The 19,935-nt window shown below is 45.6% G+C and overlaps 1 protein-coding gene across 1 annotated transcript in view; it reads left to right on the forward strand.

The window, feature by feature from the left end:
- LOC144680247 (disintegrin and metalloproteinase domain-containing protein 12-like) overlaps window positions 1–19,935 on the forward strand; it is a 378,378-nt gene that overhangs the window by 56,517 nt on the left and 301,926 nt on the right. Inside the window, exon 3 of the mRNA XM_078541279.1 lies at window positions 10,834–10,910. Coding sequence (XP_078397405.1) covers window positions 10,834–10,910 — 77 coding nt within the window. The remainder of the gene's footprint in view (window positions 1–10,833; window positions 10,911–19,935) is intronic.

Below are 19,935 nucleotides of genomic sequence, written 5' to 3' on the forward strand. Positions count from 1 at the left end.
CAGACCCAGATGTTCATTAGGAAAATTTTGCAGGTTCAACAGGGGTTGAGTTTTCCATTGTTTCCAGTGCCTAGATCAATGCCAGGGGCTGTCCAGTTTCATTCCTTTGTGACTTTCTAGCTGTTTGATACAACTGAGCATCGGAGGGCATTTAAGAGTCAGCCACATTACTGTGTCACATCTAGGCCAGGCCAGCTAAGGACAGCAGATATCCTTCACTCAAGGATTTTTTTTTTTTTTGCAATAATCGACAATGCTTTCATGATCATCAATACAGTTTTAAAATTCAAATTGCACCTTCTGATGTATTGTGACTCGAACCCCAGTCTCAAGAGCATTACTCTGGGCTTCTGGATTACTCATCCAGTGACAATACCTCTGTGTTATGTAGCATAATGGTATTGTCACTGGATGAGTAATGCAGAAACCCAGGGTAATGCTCTTGGGACTGGGATTTGAATCACAACACACATCCCCAGATTCACTCTCTACTCTCTTTTCTTTTTGAAATATCTATGAAAACTCTTACAACCTGTCTTTATATTTCTAACTAGCTTTTTCTCATACTCTATTTTTTTTCCTTCCTTATTAACCTTTTAGACATTCTTTGTTTTTTTATATTCTGTCCAATCTTCTGACCTGCCACCCATCTTTGTGCAATTATATGCTTTTCCTTTAAGTTTGATACTATCTTTAACGTTTTTAGTTAACCACAGTGGGTCCTCCCTTTGGAATGTTTCTTTCTTGTTGGAATGTATCTATTCTGTCTACTCTGAAATATCCCCTTAACTGTCTGTCACAGGATCTCTATTGACCTATCCCTTCACCTAAATTGCCAGTTCACTTTCGTTGGTTCTTCTTTCGTGTCCTCATAATTGCCCATATTTAAGTTTAAAATACTAGATTAGACCCACTCTTCTCTCCCTCAAACTGAATGTAAAATTCCATCTTATTATGATCACTGGTGCCTTCAGTATAAAATCATTCCTATCATGTTGCACAACACCAGTTCTGGTATAGCCTGGTTGGCACCAGAATGTGCTGATCTAAGAAGTTATCCTGAAACATTCTATGAATTCCTCAGCTACACTCCCTTTGCCAATCCTTTTTTTCTTTTTTATATGTATATTAAAATCCCCCATGTTAATCGTCGCACCTTTGACAAGTTTGCCTGATTTCTTCTTTTGTACTCAGTTCTACTGTGGAATTACTGCTTGGGGGCCTGTATACCACTCCCACAAGTGACTTATTGCCTTTTCATTCCTCATCTGTACCCAAACGGCTTCTATATTCTGGTCACCCCTCTCTATTGTGTTAATACAATCTTTAATTAACAGAGCCATCCCTCCAACTTTTCTTAATTTCCTTTCCTTACAAAATTCACAAACCCTTCCTTCAATATTCAGGTCCCAAGCTATGTCATCTTGCAGCCATATCTCAGTAATGACTATTAGATCGTACTTATCTATCTCTGTGCGCTATCAGTTCATCTGTTTTGTTTCAAATGCTGCACACATTCAGATACAGAGCCTTAAATTTGTCCTTTTATTATTTTTGTAACTCCTAGCCTAACCTGTTGACTTACTCTTAGATTTGTACTCTCTGTCCCTTCCTTTCATGGTCTGTTTATCATTTCCCATATTAATATCTTCCTCTCTTACCTTGTCTGTATTCTTTGATTTCCCACATCTTCCCATATTTGATCCCTTGCCTATGCTATTTAGTTTAAACCCTCTCTATTCCCCTAGTTATGTGGTTCGCAAGAGCACTAGTCCCAGCACTGTAGATCATCCCAATGGTACAGCCCCCTGTTTCCCCAGTACTGGTGCCAGTGCTCCATGAACTGGAACCTACTTCTTCCAGTTTTTGAGCCATGCATTCATCTCTCTCATTTTATTTTCCCTACGCCAATTTGCACAGGGCTCAGGTAATAATAAAGGGATTATTACTTTTGAGGTTCTGCTTCTTAATTTGGTCCCTAGCCCCTCACGCTGACCATGCAGAACCTCTTTCCTTGTCCTGCCTATGTTGTTGGCACCTACTAGGACCATGACTACTGGATCCTCCCCCACCCACTGCAATTTCCTCTTCAGCCCTGTGCAGACATCCTGAACCCTGGCACTGGGCAGGCAACACAGCCTCCTGGACTCTCGTTCTTTGCTGCAGCGAACATTGTCAATCGCCTTCACAATACTGTCTCCCACTGTCACAATATTCCTTTTAGCTCCACCCTGCTTGATGGCTTCCTGTGCCATGTTGCGCAGTGTCTGCAGTTCAGCTCCAAATCAATCATCCTGATCTGAATTTCCCTAGCTTGTTATACTTTTTGCAGATGCCTTTGTCCTGGCGTCCAGAATACCCCACATTCCAAAGCTGCAGCATAACACCTGTCCTGCCATTGTTATTTATGTTATTTAGGTAATTTAATTGCTCTTTTGAATAGCTTAGAAACATAGAAACCATAGAAACTAGGAGCAGGGGTAGGCCATTCGGCCCTTCGAGCCTGATCTGCCACTCATTATGATCATGGCTGATCATCCAACTCAATAGCCTGCTCCCACTTTCTCTCCATATCCTTTGATCCCTTTCGCCCCAAGAGCTATATCTAACTCCTTCTTCAAAACGTACAATGTTTTAGCCTCAACCACTTTCTGTGGTAACGAATTCCACAGGCTCACCACTCTCTGGGTGAAGAAATTTCTCCTCATCTCAGTCCTAAATGGTCTACCCCGTATCCTCAGACTGTGACCCCTGGTTCTGGTCTCCCCCACCATCGGGAACATCATTCCTGCATCTACCCTGTCTAGTCCTGTTAGAATTTATAGCTTTCTATGAGATCCCCCCTCATTCTTCTGAACTCCAGCAAATATAATCCTAACCGACTCAATCTCTCCTCATATGTCAGTCCTGCCATCCCAGGAACCAGTCTGGTAAACTTTCGCTGCACTCCCTCTATAGCAAGTACATCCTTCCTCAGATAAGGAGACCAAAACTGCACACAATATTCCAGGTGTGACCTTTGCATCTACCCTGTCTAGTCCTGTCAGAATTTTATAGATTCCTTTAGTATTGTTAGAGCTGCACCCATCCAGGAAAGTGGAGAGTATTCCATCACACTCCTGACTTGTGCCTTGTAGATGGTGGACAGGCTTTGGGGAGTCAGGAGGTGGGATAGGACACACCCAGGGATGTTGATAGTGGCGTCAAGGACATTGCCTGTAAGGAATGAGTCTGTGAGTATGACTCTGTCAGGCTGCTGTTTGAGTAGTCTGTGGGACAGCTGCCCCAATTTTGGTGGAAGCCCTCAGATGTTAGTGAGGAGAACTTTGCAGGCTATGTTTGCTCTTGTCATTTCCAGGCCTAGTTTGATGTCAGCTGGTCCAGTTTCATTCCTGATTGACCTTTCTGTCATGGTTTGATACAACTGAGTGGCTTGCTCAGCCATTTCAGAGGACATTTAAGAGCCAACCACACTACTGTGGATCTGGAGTCACATGTAGGCCAGACCAGGTAAGGACGGCAGATTTCCTACCCTAAAGGACATTAGTGAACCAGATGGGTTTTTATGACAATTGACAGTAGCTTCATAGTCACTATGACTGTCACTAGCTTTTAATTCCAGATTTTGCTAATTTAATTTAAATTGAATAATTTGCTGAATGGTTGAGTGAGTTGATACAACCAATCCTGAGTGAGCACACACTGTGAAGGATTCCTTCACTGCCACTAAGACGACACGTGACCAGCAATGCCATGTTAATTTGCTCGTTCGACCTTGCTAGACTATTCATTAAATCATGGCAATCTAGATGTGCTGCCACGTTTTGAATCTGTGCTCATTTAATTTATGAACTTAGTAACTCGTGTAATTGAGTTCAGTTTTAGCAGCACAATGTATGTTTAAATAAACGGTGTTGCCATGTGGGATCTAGGCCCAGTTGTCTCTGATGTTTCCATTGATTAACATAAGATACATGTTTTTGAAAGGATAACACTTCACCTGCAACCCCTTGCATATATCCGACACGCAGATGATATGTTTGCTATATGTGGATCTGCAGCGAATTTCCTTACACACCTTAATGCGCTCCACCCCACATTCAAATCCACATATGAAATGGAGAAGTCAAATGAGCTCCCTTTCCTTGATGTGCTAGTTGAGTAATTCGCTACTGGGTTCTCTTCTACTGCAAGCCCACCTTCACTGGTCAATATATACACTGGGATTCCCACATTGCTGCTGTTATGCAGGTTTGTCTTGGCCATAGTGATGGAATCCTTCACCATGTATGTGCAATATTTATGTTCAATTAATAAATTCCTACAGCTCCACACACTACAAGGTTGGTTTTATTAACAATCTTGTAAATAGGGCCCAAGCCATTTTCTCATAATGCAAGCCTGATGATGAAATAGGGCACATCTCAAGCTATCCTTTGGGATCATTGCTCACTGTGTATTGTGCACACTCACAAATGATCCTTAGGCCTCCTGAAAAATGCCCAGTCTACTGCAAGGATGTAAGGAAGCAGATGGCATTGCTGTTGATATCCAGATCTATGTTCTAGATGGAAAAGATCATGGCTACATGAAGCCTTGGAGAGAACCAGGAAAGCTAGGATCAAGCTAAATGTAGACACATCCATTGTGAATGTAACAGAATGCCTGTTCTTCAGAATGGTGGAGGTAAGCCAAGCCTTGGAAATAATCACAGCTTGGAGGTGGAAACTTCAGGACAAGAAAGAGTTGTGAAATGTCCTTGGTTTGACCTAGTGCTTCAGCTCTTTCATACCTCACATGTCAGGATAGGAGAGCTGATGAGAGAAGATGTTGGGTAGCAGTGGTCAGAGTCACATGAGAGGAGTTTCAACAAACCCAAAGTAATATGCAAGGAGATAGCTTAGTCATACTACTACAGAGAGAAACCTGTCATTCTGCAGTTAGATCCTTCTACAAAAGGACTGGGCGCATCCCTGGTAAGAGAGAGAAAACAGATAGTATTCTCATCTCAAGCTCTAACATCAGCTGAGACCAGTTGTGCCAACATCGAAAGAGAGATTTTGGCACTTCACAGAATCTCACAGTGCAGAAGAGGCCCTTTGGCCCATCGAGTCTGCACCGACACATGAGAAACACCTGTGTGAGGAATTCCATTCATATCTTTATGGGAGAAAGTTTTAATGGAGAGTGATCATCATCCACTGGAGCAGATCCACAAGAAACATCTGCGAAGAACATAGGAAATAGGAGCAGCAGTAGGCCATTCAGCCCCTTGAGCCTCCTGTGCCATTCACTTAGATCATGGCCGATCTTCTATCTCGATGTTATTTTCCCTCACTATTTCCATAATCCCTTGATGTCTTTACTATCTAGAAGTCTATTGATCTCTGTCTTGAACATACACAATGACTGAGTCTCCACCTATTCTTCTAAATTCTAGAGAATACAGGCCTAGCCTCCTCAATCTCTCGTCATAAGATAATACCACCATTCCAGGGTTGGGCTGGTGAGCCTCTGTTGCACTCCCTTGCTGTCAAGTGTATCATTCCTTAGGTAAGGGGACTTAAACTGTGCATAATACTCCAGGTACCCCCCTAACCGCATTGTGGGTGTACCTACACCACATGGACTGCAGCAATTCAAGAAGGCAGCTCACCCCCACCTTCTCAAGGGCAATTAGGCATGGGCAATAAATGCTGGCTTAGCCAGTGACACCCACATCCCGTGAATGAACGAATGAGTTTCTGTGCAAACCTTAACCTCTTGTGCCACACGGACACAAACCCTCTAGTATTCTGCAATCCCGTCCAATTTGTGTAGTTCAGTTCCCATTCCATCCCCTACTGTGTCTGCGTTCCAATCTTTAACATTGGTTCCAGCTTCCTCGCCCACAGTCTCCCCTCTGCCTGCCAACATCTCCCCGCACCCAGCCTCCAACCCCACCTACACCTATTGTCTCCCATGTCTCCTTCCTCCTTCCCCCAGCCCTCCCCAAGCCCCTCAAACCCCGGTTGCAATTCTGATCTCTGTCTGGTTTACTGGCCTGCCTGACTCACCAGAGTCACACCACTGGACACTGCAAAGGCTGTAGACCCTGACAACATTCCGGCAATAGTACTGAAGACTTGTGGTCCAGAACTTGCCGCCCCCCCTAGCCAAGCTGTTCCAGTACAGCTACAACACTGGCATCTACCCGGCTATGTGGAAAATTGCCCAGGTATGTCCTTTGCACAAAAAGCAGGACAAATCCAACCTGGCCAATTATCGCCCCATCGGTCTACTCTCCATCATCAGTAAAGTGATGGAAAGTGTCATCAACAGTGCTATCAAGCAGCACTTGCTTAGCAATAACCTGCTCACTGACGCCCAGTTTGGGACAAAAGAGCTGAACTTTCGAGGTGAGGTGAGAGTGACTGCCCTTGATATCAAGGCTGCATTGACCGAGTGTGGCATCAAGGAACCCGAGGAAAACTGGGGTCAATGGGAATCAGGGAGAAAACTCTCCACTGGTTGGAGATAAAGGAAAAGACAAAGAAGGCCGATCACCACCACCTTCTCAAGGGCAGCTAGGTCTGGGCAATAAATGCTGGCCCAGCCAGCAAAGCCCACATCCCGTGGATGAATTTTAAAAAAAGATAGCATCCTTCTGGACAATGGGGAAAGCCAGTGAGGAGAGCAAGCCTACTCCCCCACCAATGTAGCTTCCCAGTGGCTTTGGTGAGAAGCAGAGCAGTGCTGTTGCAGGTGGGCTTTGAATGTTGCACTCACCTCGAAGTCAGGAGTGAATTGAGGGTCACAACAGCTGCACATCACTTCTTTCCAAATGTTTTTCAGACCAATCTAATTTCCCGCTGATGTGGCCCTAGATTGGGAGGTGCTATGTGATTCTGGCATGTAGACCACAATTTTACATCCCATGGGCGGGTGCTCACCCGAGCGAAATGAGCATAAAATCGTGTGCGATGATGTTGGGCAAGCATCCCGACATCATCGCGCACTCGCGCAATGTTTCACTCAGCAGGGACGTGCAAAAGTAGGAAGAACGCCCACCGACAATTAAGCGGGAAATTAAGCTCATTAACTGCCCAATTGTAAGCGATTTTTCATGGCCTGTCGAACCTTGCGGTTGGCAGATGGACCAATCGGCCAGGCGGGCTTTCCATTTTTGATTAAACCTCATCCAAGGGTGGGATAAAATCTCTGTTGGGATTTAAAGTAAAAATCAGTATCTGGAGACTTTTCTTTGAGGTATGCTTTCAGGTGCTTGATTGTGCTGCATGGACATTTTTTGTAGCATTTCTGTGCTTTCTTTTATTATTTGGAATTCTGCATCTCTCTGGGGCATCGATCTGCCTTCAGGGGGGCTCAGTGGAAATGCTCTCCAGTACCTGCGGTGGTGTTGGCTCATACCCTCGTCCTGCCCCCACTGGCAGTGCTGAGCCTTTCTCAGGGTGCGTTTCACATTAGCTGGTCATTAATTAGCCAGCCAGCCTGAAGACATGGTCAGGGGGCCGATCGCAGACGGGGGATGGTTTCCTGTCCACACCTGGGCCTGCCGATTGCGCGTGCCCGATGAGCGCAAAATTCAGGCCGTGGTGTTTTTAATGAGCATTTGTGAGATGGTAATGCATGAAAATGTGGTTCCTGCCATAGATCACCCGGAAACTACACCCACTGTCAGGAAAGTGTTGAGGCTAAAATTCCAAACTCTTTTCCTACCAGCGGCTTTCCGATTTACGGCCTCTCTCTGAATTTTCCAGCCCTGCCCATCACAAAACTTGTCGTGGGCTGGAGGGGAAAATTCCACCCAAAGTATTTGTTTGGTTTCTCTGCCATTTACTTATTGCTCATTATAAATTCTCCAGTCTCTTTCTATAATTGGCCCACATTTCTCTCTGTTAACCTTTTCCTTTCCACCTCTCTATAGGCTGCAATTTTACAGCCCCGTTGTGGTGGGGGTGGGGCTGAAAAATGTGGCCAGCGCCTCAAAAGTCCATTGACTTTGGCGGGACTGGAAGATCCTGCCAGCGGAGGGATTGTAAAATACTGCCCAGGGAAGCTTTTATACTCTGTTTTAATGTTTCTTGTTAGCTTACTCTCAGATAATATTTTTTCCCTTCTTTATCAGTTTCTTAGGCCCCTTTTGCTGAATTCGAACAAGCTCCCAATCCTGAGGCTTGCTAGTTTTCTGAAAACTTTGTCTCTTCCTTTGATCTAAAACAATCTTTAACTTCTCCTGTAAGCCATGGTTGGATCACTCTTCATGTTGGGTTTTTGTGTCTCAAATGAATGTAAATTTGTTGTAAACCATGTATTAATTCTTTAAATGTCATTGCCTGTCTACCGTCACAGCTTTTATTTCCCAATCTACCACAGCTAAATTGCCCCTCCTGCCTTCGTACTTTCTTTAGATTTAAGACGCTTGTTTTGGATTGAACTAAATCACTCTTCAAACTTCATGTAAAATTTCAGCACATTATGGTCACTCTTGTCTAAAAGCTCCTTTACAATAAGATTATTAATTAGCCCTTTCTCATTGCACAATAGTAGACCTAAAATAACCCATTCCTGAGTTGGTTCCTCAACATAACTGTTCTAGAAAACTATTATGTATATATTCAGGAATTCCTCTTCCACAGCATTATGTGTCAATTGGGTTTACCCAATAGTTTGAAGTCCCCCATGATTACTGTATTATCCTTGTTACATGAACCTCTAATTTCCTGATTTATACTGTGCACTACATTATCACCATTGTTTAATAGCCAATAAATAACTCCCACCATTGTTTGCTGCTCCTTGCTGTTTCTGAGCTCCTGCCAAACTGATTCTAAATTTTGATCTTCCAATCTAAGATCTTCTCTCACTAATGTACTGATCTCATCCTTCATTAACAGTGCTATCACACCTCCTTTTCCTTTTCGCCGATCCTTCCTAAATGCTGAATATCCTTGAATATATAGTTCCCAGTCTTAGCCACCATGCAGCCACGTCTCGGTAAAGGTAATTAGATCAAACCCATTTACTTCTATTTATGACGTGAATTCATCTACCTTGTTGTGAATGCTGCGTGCATTCAGATAGAGTGCCTTTAATTTTGTATTTTTAACATTTTTCTGTGATTTGACCCTGTTTGATGCTGGCCTTTATTTCTGCCTCAATTTTGTTTACAATTCGTCCTACCATCTGACAAGGTCCCACATGGGAGACTTATGAAGAAGGCAAATGCACATGGGATACAGGGTAATCTTATAAGGTGGATTCAAAATTGGCTTTGTTGCAGGAAGCAGAGGGCGATGACAGAAGGATGCTTTAATGACTGGAAGCCAGTGTCCAGTGGCGTACCACAGGGATCTGTGCTGGGTCCCCTATTATTCATCATTTATATAAACGACATAGATGACTATGTGGGGGGTAGGATTAGTAAGTTTGCGGGTGACACAAAGATTGTCCGGGTGGTTAACAGTGAGGTTGAGTGTCTTGGGCTACAGGAAGATATAGACGGGGTGGTCAAATAGGCAGATAAGTGGCAGATGGAATTTGACCCCGAAAAGTGTGAGATGATACATTTTGGAAGGAGTAATTTGACAAGGAAGTATTCAATGAACGGCATGGCACTAGGAAGTTCTGAGGAACAAAGGGACCTTGGTGTGTGCGCCCATAGATCTCTGGAGGCGGAGGGGCATGTTAGTGGGGTGGTAAAAAAGGCATATGGGACACTTGCCTTTATCAATCGAGGCATAGATTACAAAAGTAGGGAGGTCATGTTGGAGTTGTATAGAACCTTGGTGAGGCCACAGCTGGAGTACTGTGTGCAGTTCTGGTCACCATATTATAGGAAGGATGTGATTGCACTGGAGGGGGTGCAGAGGAGATTCACCAGGATGTTGCCTGCGATGAAACATTTAAGTTATGAAGAGAGGTTGGATAGGCTTGGGTTATAAGATAATGAGGGGCATGGACAGGGTGGATAAGGAATAGCTGTTCCCCTTAGTCGAAGGGTCAGTCACAAGGGGGCATAAGTTCAAGGTGAGGGGCAGGAGGTTTAGGGGGGATGTGAGGAAAAACTTTTTACCCAGAGGGTGGTGACGGTCTGGAATGCACTGCCTGGGAGGATGGTGAAGGCGGGTTGCCTCACATCTTTAAAAAGTACCTGGATGAGCACTTGGCACATCATAACATTCAAGGCTATGGGCCAAGTGCTGGTAAATGGGGTTAGGTAGGTAGGTCAGGTGTTTCTCACGTGCCGGTGCAGACTCGATGGGCCGAAGGGCCTCTTCTGCACTGTGATTCTGTGATTCGGTGATTCTGTGATTCGGTGATTCTGTGATTCGGTGATTCGGTGATGTCCCAGCTCACGTGACACACGTCTGAATAAGTTTTTCAAATCTTTTTTTCAGGTTCTCACAAAGAAATTAAACACCCTGAGGCAGCTCCATGCCTCAGGGAGATTTCTGCGTTCTTTCACACACATGCCCAAAAGAGCGCAGGCCCGGACTCTCCCTCCTCCCCCTGCCCGCACAGGGAGAACTGAGCGCTTCCGGGTACGCGTCACACTGGGCGGGCCTTAATTGGCCCCGCCCACATAAAATGTCAGCTGCGTGCCCGCCCGCGCCTCTTCCCACCCAGCCCACACGACGGGGAGAAAACTCTCCCCCAGGATTCTGTGGTCAGTTGAGGAGATAGCGGCTTCTTCTGTTAAGTTCTGTGGTGGTCCTAAAGGTGGAGGTGGTCATGCATTTATTCTTCAAAAGAATGAGTAATGTGAGTAATATGGGACCTTCAGTGAGTAAATCAGATCTAATAACGAATAATTCTTTGTGCCCTATGCAGAGCAGCTATCCAAACCACATCAGCATCTCCGTGCAGCTGGAGGGAAAGGACTTAACACTGGATCTCAGCAGAAATAAGTGAGTCACTTTGTATAAGGAGTGTTAGAATCATATCTCTCAAAGCTAAATTTGTCTTTTTACAAAATGGAAGAACATGGCCTTATCTGTACATTTGGATGTTAATCTGGGATATTTTTGAAAAGAAGGTCACTTTGGAACTGTCAGCAAGCAGGCCTACTTCAGGAAATCACCTGGCCTTTAGGGTTCTTGAGGGAGATCTGGTTGTTTGTTCTGAACTGCAATCATTTTAACTGATCGAGAAAAAAAACTGAAAAGGCAAAGGCTGATAACTTACTGGAAATTACATGGGTGAGAGGAAAATAACTTAAGTGGTGAACCTGCTTGTTTGGGAGGCAACCTTGTTGCAGAACAAGCTGAGAAGGGAAGGTTACCTCTCTCTACCTTGCCTGAAATTGTGTCTGGCTGTCAACCTGTAGCCAGAGAACCCTCATCTGGGTGTAACCAGTCTGCATTTGGACCTGTAAAGCTGGGCAGTTGGTGGGACCTTCCAGGCACCTACCGGGACCAGCAGCCTGTCTTCACACGAGAGAAATCCAGGTTGACAGCATCGACACCCTGTGGACATGATCCTTTATTTTACACTTCCCATCCTCCAAAATCCATCTCTGCAGAGAGACTCTGTTTGTCTGTGTGTGTGTCTGTGTGCAAATTGGGGGAATTATTTAGGAAGAGATAGATAGTTATACTTCCTGATTACAATTGTGTGTTAACCAGCACTTGCAGCTTGTTCAAAGAAGTTTTGTTTAAAAATAAATTAATCATTCCGAGCTTTTGAAAGAAGCCTGGTCAGAGTCTTTTTTCTTCTGGGTACCAGAGGTATAGGTACACAATTGACTAATTTGGTGAGAAAATGAAACAGTTAAATTAATGCTGCGAGTAGTGGGGCTTGATAATTTGTACACTCCTCCCATCCCGGCAGTAATAGGATGAATGAGGCTGTATCACCAATCTGCTGGGCTTGTGTTCAGTTTAACTTGTCATGAAGCTATTAATGTATACAATATTATTGGAAAATATTTTTCTTTTAAAATAGAGGTTTAGCCTGTGGGTGTGGCTTAATTGGATTAAAGCCAGTTGGTCTGGGAGCTTTGATGTGTACTAGTTTTGATATGTAAGAGAGATAGAAGCCAGAATTTTCCCGTTGGCGTGCAGGGGCAGGCCCTGTATGCCCGTGTGTAAAATGCCGCACGGTGATGTCGGGCGAGTGTCCTGACGTCACCGCGCACCATCGCAATATTTTGTTGGGCGGGCGTGCGATGATCTCCGACGCGCGCCCGCCATTAATTAACGGGCCGCTTAAGGTCCTTGAGGCGCCAATCGGTGGCGATTTTCAGCGCCCGTGTGATCTTCGGGTCGGCGCAACGGGCAGGCGGGTAGGACACATTTGTATAAACCTCATCCACGGGCGGGATAAGAGGGCTCAGTGGGGTCGTGAGTGTGCTCTGTCAAATATTGATGTTTCAAAGTTACTGATACTTGCCTGTGTGATCTGCAATATTTCATAATGCAGACCAGCTGCTTGGTCTGGACTCACAACCTTCAGGCCAGCACTCCTCAGTGAGGAATCTTTTCTGGGCCTGCAGGTTTCAGGAAGCCTTCCCTTAGCCTGGGAATGGGAGCTGAACTCTCCACTGGAGGCACCTCCTCTGAGGAGGAAGGGAGGGCTAGAAGGGGGAGGAGACCAGGAATACACATTCAGCCTCCAGGGGAGCCGCCTTTGGGAGGACAGGCACAGGCACAAGGGGTGCAGGGCCAAGAGGTTGTCCAAGGTGGAAGGGGCCGTAGAAGACGCCACTATCCTGCTGCATATACAGGGTATACAGGCGGCGAAGCAGCTACCTCAATATGACTGAGGTGCAGTGCCGAAGGAGGCTCCGACTGTCAAGGGAAACAGTCAACTATATCTGTCAGATAATAGGCCCTGAGATCTCCCCTAACTGTGTGGGTGGACACCCCATGCCAGTGGCTCTGAAGGTCACAGTTGCCCTCAACTTCTATGCATCTGGCTCCTTCCAGGGCTCGGTGGGTGATCTTTGCGGTGTCTCCCAATCAGCTGTCCACACTTGTGTCAAGCAGGTTACAGACGCTCTGTTCAGATGGGGATTGACCTTCATCGACTTCTGCTGTGACCAGGCAAACCAGACAGAGTGAGTCAGAGGCTTCGCGGCCATTGCTGGCCAGGGTGCTATAGACTGTACACATGTGGCCATCAAGGCGCCAGCAGGTGAACCCGGTGCCTTCGTCAACAGGAAGGGCTTCCACTCCATGAACGTTCAGAGAGTGTGTGATCACAGGATGCAGATTCTGCAAGTCTGTGCAAGGTACCCAGGCAGCTCCCACGACGCCTACATCCTCAGACATTCCCAGGTGCCGGGTCTCTTCAGTGCTCCAGCCCGGCTGGATGGATGGCTGGTGGGTGACAAGGTCTATCCCCTCAGAAGGTGCCTCATGACACCTCTCCACCATCCAAGGACAGAAGCTGAGCAGCGCTACAATAGGAGCCACGGCTCCACAAGGGCTGTAGAAAGAGACATTGGTCTTCTCAAGATGCACTTCCGATGCCTGGACTGCTCAGGGGGCGCACTCCAGTACCCCCCAGATCGCGTCTCAGTGATAGTGGTAGCATGCTGCGCTCTGCACAATCTTGTGCTGGAAAGGGGGGAAGCAGTTGATGATGAAGACCTTGTCGCAGTGGATGTGGCTGCACATGATGAATCCAGCAGTGGCTCAGAGGATGAGGAAGCACAGGGAAATGCTGATGGGGTAGATGCTGACCTGGGCATACTCCAGGGAGGCAGGGACACCCGGGAGGCTTTAATACAATGAACCTTCAGCTAGCGCACCACATTTGGACCTCCAGCCTGGGCTGTAGGCTCCATACTCGATGCCTTAGTGCAAAATCTGCATGGTTAGGAACATTAACTAAGGGCCTTGTTAATAAAGCTGAATGTCCCACAAAGCACTTATAACATTATTGGAAGCCATCCACCTGCAGAAGAAAAGAGGCACCCGCAGCCATGGTGACATGTCTGAACTTTATACTGCAAGCAAAGAAACTTTAGAATACAAATGACAAAGGTGTTCAAAATCACACCAACTCATGAAGGCCTCATTCTGGGCAAACACAAAAGCACCAGTGTGCTTGCACACGAGCAGGGGAGAGACCTCATCCTGAGTGAGACACAGCCAGAGTGAGTGTGGGTCTTGGTAATTTGGCGCACAGTGGGAATTCGGTGCAGAGGGGAAGACGTGCTCTTTGCATTTTTTCTTTGCTATTCAAATTCTTGGGAGTAAGGCAAGGCTGGATGGCCTCTACTTTAATGCCAGGAGTATTACAGATGAAATGGATGAGTTAAGGGTGAGGATTGACATGTGGATTTGTGATATAGTAGCGATCACAGAGACATGGTTGAGGGAAGGGCAGAATTGGCAGCTCAACATTCCGGGATATAGAATCTTCAGGCAAGACAGGGGAGGGGGTAAAAGAGGAGGAAGCGTTGCATTGTTAGTTAAGGAGTCAGTTACAGCAGTAAGGGGAGATGACATCTTGGAGGGGGCATCAAATGAAGCTTTGTGGGTAGAGCTTAGGAATAAAAAAGGGGCAGCCACATTGTTAGGTGTTTATTAAGACCCCCAGATAGTCAGCGGGAAATTGATGAGCAAATATGTGCACAATTTGCGGAGGTGTGTAAAAACAATAACAATAGGGTAATTATATGGGGTGATTTCAACTTTCCCAACAATAATTGGGATAGACATAGTGTTAAGGGCTTGGATGGAGTGGAATTCTTGAAATGTGCACAGGAAAACTTTTTAGGTCAATATATAGAGGGTCCAACAAGGGACGGTGCAGTGCTGGACCTAATTCTGGGGAATGAAGCCGGACAGGTGGCTGATGTGGTGGTGGGCGAGCTGTTTAGCGATAGCGACCACAACATGGTACAAATTAAGTTTGTTGTGGACAAAGAAATAGACAAGATGCAAAAAAATGTTTTGGATTGGGGCAGAGTGGATTTTAGTAAAATAAGCCAGCATCTGGCCAAGGTAGACTGGGAACAGTTACTTGTGGGGAAATCTACAGAAGAGCAGTGGGGGGGGTTCAAAAAGGAAATGGGGAGGGTACAGGCACAACATGTTCCCGCTAGGGTGATAGGAACAGAGAACCATGGATGACCAGAGATATTCAGGATATGATGAGAAGGAAAAGAGAGGCTTTTAGCAGGTACAAGGGGAGCGTAGGCATTATTGGAGTACAGAAAGTGCAGGGTGGAGCTTAAGAAAGCAATTAGGAGAGCAAAGAGGGGATATGAGAAAGCTCTGGCTGGTAAAAGTAGGGAAATTCCCAACATATTCTATAAGTATATCAATGGGAAGAGGATAACCAAGGAAAGAGTAGGGCCCATTAGGGACCAAGGGGGCAATCTATGGGTGGAGCCAGAGGACATCGGTAGAGTGTTGAACGAATACTTCACGTCTGTCTTCACCCAAGAGAATGAGGATGAAGGTATGGAACTCGGGGAGAGAGACTGCGAGGTTCTTGAACAAATTCATATAGGGAGTGACAAGGTATTGGAGGTATTGGCAGGCTTAAAAGTGGACAAATCTCCAGGTCCGGATGATTTGTGGCCCAGACTGCTGAGGGAGGCAGGGGAGGAGATCGCAGGGGCTCTGACCCAAATTTTTAATTCCTCTCTGGCCACGGGGGAGGTGCCAGAGGACTGGAGAACAGCTAATGTGGTTCCGCTATTTAAGAAGGGTTGTGGAGATAAGCCAGCGAACTACAGGCTAGTGAGTCTCACGTCAGTGGTAGGGAAACTATTGGAGAAAATTCTGAAGGAGAGAATCCATCTCCACTTGGAGAGGCAAGGTTTGATCAGGGATAGTCAGCATGGCTTTGCCAGAGGGAGGTCATGCCTAACAAATTTGATTGAATTTTTTTGAGGAGGTGACCAGGTGTGTAGATGAGGGTAGTACAGTTGATGTAGTTTATATGGATTTCAGCAAAGCCTTTGACAAGGTCCCACATGGGAGATTTATAAAGAAGGCAAATGCACATGGGATACAGGGTAATTTTATATGGTGGATTCAAAATTGGCTTAGTTGTAGGAGACAGAGGGTGATGACAGAAGGATGCTTTAGTGACTAGAAGCCAGTGTCCAAGGGGACACCACATGGATCTGTGCTGGGTCCCCTATTATTCCCTATTATTTGTCATTTATATAAACGACATAGATGACTATGTGGGGGGTAGGATTAGTAAGTTTGCGGATGACACAAAGATTGGCCGGGTGGTTAACAGTGAGGTTGAGTGTCTTGGGCTACAGGAAGATATAGACGGGATGGTCGAATGGGCAGATAAGTGTCAGATGGAATTTAACCCTGAAAAGTGTGAGGTGATACACTTTGGAAGGAGTAATTTGACAAGGAAGTATTCAATGAATGGCATGACACTAGGAAGTTCTGAGGAACAAAGGGACCTTGGCGTGTGTGTCCATAGATCTCTGGAGGTGAAGGGGCATGTTAGTGGGGTGGTGAAAAAGGCATATGGGACACTTGCCTTTGTCAATCGAGGCATAGATTACAAAAGTAGGGAGGTCCTGTTGGTGTTGTATAGAACCTTGGTGAGGCCACAGTTGGAGTACTGTGTGCAGTTCTGGTCGCCACATTATAGGAAGGATGTGATTGCACTGGAGGGGGTGCAGAGGAGATTCACCAGGATGTTGCCTGGGATGAAACATTTAAATTATGAAGAGAGGTTGGATAGACTTGGGTTGTTTTCGTTGGAGCAGAGAAGATTGAGGGGTCACCTGATCGAGGTGTACAAGATTATGAGGGGCATGGACAGGGTGGATAGGGAGCAGCTGTTCCCCTTAGTTGAAGGGTCAGTCACGAGGGGACATAAGTTCATGGTGAGGGGCAGGAGGTTTAGGGAGGATGTGAGGAAAAACCTTTTTACCCAGAGGGTGGTGATGGTCTGGAATGCACTGCCTGGGAGGGTGGTGGAGGCGGGTTGCCTCACATCCTTTAAAAAGTACCTGGATGAGCAATTGGCACGTCATAACATTCAAGTCTATGGGCCAAGTGCTAGTAAATGGGATTAGATAGGTCGGTCAGGTGTTTCTCATGTGTCAGTGCAGACTCGATGGGCCGAAGGGCCTCTTCTGCACTGTGTGACTCTGTGATTCTGTGATTCTATGAGAACTGATGATTCCTGAGTTTAGAGTTGCATCTCAAACATAACACTTCAAATGATGGGTTATGACAATTGTTTAAAGTTTCTCTCTGGGATTTTTAAATAACTGAGCTTTGCCTACTGCAGCGGTCATAACACTTGTCCTCTGTGTGGATGGTCAGCAAGCAATTTCTATTTCATATTAAATATCCATCCTCTCCAAAATGTTCACAATAGAAAAACATAGAAGAAGTATGTCTGTGAACCTAACCCATGTGGTAGCTGTCCTGGCCATAGGAACATACGAATTAGGAGCAGGAGTAGGCCACTCAGTCCCTCGAGTCTGCTCCACCATGCAATAAGATCATGGCTGACCTGACGGTAACCTCAACCCCACATTCCCACCTGCCCCTGATAATCCCTCACCCCTTTGTTTATCAAAAATCTATCTAACTCTGCCTTCAAAATATTCAAAGACTCTGCTTCCATCACCTTTTGTGGAAAAGAACTGCAGAAAGAAAAAACTCCCTGAGGGAAACATTTTCTCCTCATCTCTGTCTTAAATGGGTGACCCCCTTAATGTTAAACAGCGACCCCTAGTTCTAGATTTTCCTTCAAAAGGAAACATCCTCTCCACATCAACCCTGTCAAAACCTCTCAGGATCTTACATGTTCCAATCAAGTCACCTCTTACTCTTCTAAACTCCAGCGGATACAAGCCTAGTCTGTCCAACCTTTCCTCATAAGACAGCCTGCCCATTCCAAGAATTAGTCCAGTAAACCTTCCCTGAACTGCTTCCAATGCATTTACATCCTTCATTGATTAGGAGACCAATACTGTACACAATAATCTAAACGTGGTCTAACCAGTGCCCTGTGCAACTGAAGCATAACCTTCCTACTTTTGTAAACAATTCCCCTCACAATAAATGATAATGTTTTATTAGCTTTCCTAATTACCTGCTGTACCTGCATGCTAACCTTTTGTGATTCATGCACTAGGACACACAAATCCCTCTGCATCTCAGAGCTCTGCAATCTCCCACTATTTAGATATGTTTTTTTTATTCTTCCTGCCAAAATGGACAAATTCACATTTGCCCACTTTGTACTTTTTTTTATTTTCATTCACAGGATATGGGCTTCGCTGGCTAGGCCAGCATTTATTGCCCATCCCTAGTTGCCCTTGAGAAGGTGGTGGTGAGCTGCCTTCTTGAACCGCTGCAGTCCATGTGGTGTAGGTAAACCTGTTAAGAAGGGAATTCTAGGATTTTGACCCAGTGACAGTGAAGGAACGGCGATATATTTCCAAGTCAGGATGGTGAGTGACTCGGAGAACTTCCAGGTGATGGTGTTCCATCTATCTGCTGCCCTTGTCCTTCTAAATGGTAGTGGTCATGGGTTTGGAAGGTGCTGTTGAAGGAACCTTGCTAAATTCCTGCAGTCCATCTTGTAGATGATGCCCACTGCTGCTACTGTGCGTCGGTGGTGGAGGGAGTTTGTGGGTGGGATGCTTTGTCCTGGACAGTGTCAAGCTTCTTGAGTGTTGTGGGAACTGCATTCATCTAAGCAAGTGGGGAGTATTCTATTACACTCCTGATTTGTGCCTTGTAGATGATAGACAGGCTTTGGGGAGTCAGGAGGTGAGTTGTTTGTTGCATCTGCCTAGCCTCTGACCTGCTCTTGTAACCATAGTATTTATATGGCTAGTCCAGTTCAGTTTCTGGTCAATGGTAACTCCCAGGATGTTGACAGTGGGGGATTCAGTGATGGTAATGCCATTGAACATCAAGGGATGATGGTTGGATTCTCTCTTGTTGGAGATGGTCATCGCCTGACACTTGGGTGGCGTGAATGTTACTTGCCACTTGTCAACCCAAGTCTAGATATTGTCCAGGTCTTGCTGCATTTGGACATGGACTGCTTCAGTATCTGAGGAGTCGTGAATGGTGTTGAACATTGTGCAATCATCAACGAACATCCTCACTTCTGACCTTATGATGGAAGGAAGGTCATTGACGAAGCAGCTGAAGATGGTTGGGCCGAGGACACTACCCTGAGGAACTCCTGCAGAGATGTCCTGGAGTTGAGATGACTGACCTCCAACAAACACAACCATATCCTTTGTGCTAGGTATGACTCCAATCAGTGGAAAGTTTTCCCCCTGATTCCTATTGACTCCAGTTTTGCTAGGGCTCCTTGATGCCACACTCGGTCAAACACTACCTTGATGTCAAGGGCAGTCACTCTCACCTCACCTCGGGCGTTCAGCTCTTTTGTCCATGTTTTAACCAAGGCTGTAATGAGGTCAGGAGCTGAGTGGCCCTGGCAGAACCCAAACTGGGCATCAGTGAGCAGGCTATTGATAAGCCAGATCCATTTACCAGATCTTTTCCCATTCATTTAACCTATCTGTATCCCTTTGTAACCTCCTTATATTCTCTTCACAACTACTTTCCTGGCTATCTTTGTATCATCAGCAAATTTAGCAGGCATCCATTCAGTCCCTTCGTCCAAACCATTTATGTGAACGTAAAAAGTTGAGGCCTCAGTATTGATCCCTGTGGCACGCCAGTCGTTGGATTGATAAAGCATGGGATTCCATCCAACCCAATGTACATCTGTTAGCTCTTTGGTAGAGCTGTCCAATTAATCCCACTCTCCTGCCCATGCCCTGTGGCCCTGTAGATTGTTCCCTTTCAATTATTTATCCTATTCATGTAAGCCATTTCAGTCTGCCACTATCATACTCTAATCCTTACACATCTCTGCGATTTACTCTTGACTATCTCTCTCACTGTGTAGAGGCCGATAAAATACCCCCAGTAGCATGATCATACAATTTTTGCT

Source organism: Cetorhinus maximus, chromosome 1 (assembly GCF_964194155.1).
Source record: "Cetorhinus maximus chromosome 1, sCetMax3.hap1.1, whole genome shotgun sequence".
NCBI lineage: Eukaryota > Metazoa > Chordata > Chondrichthyes > Lamniformes > Cetorhinidae > Cetorhinus > Cetorhinus maximus.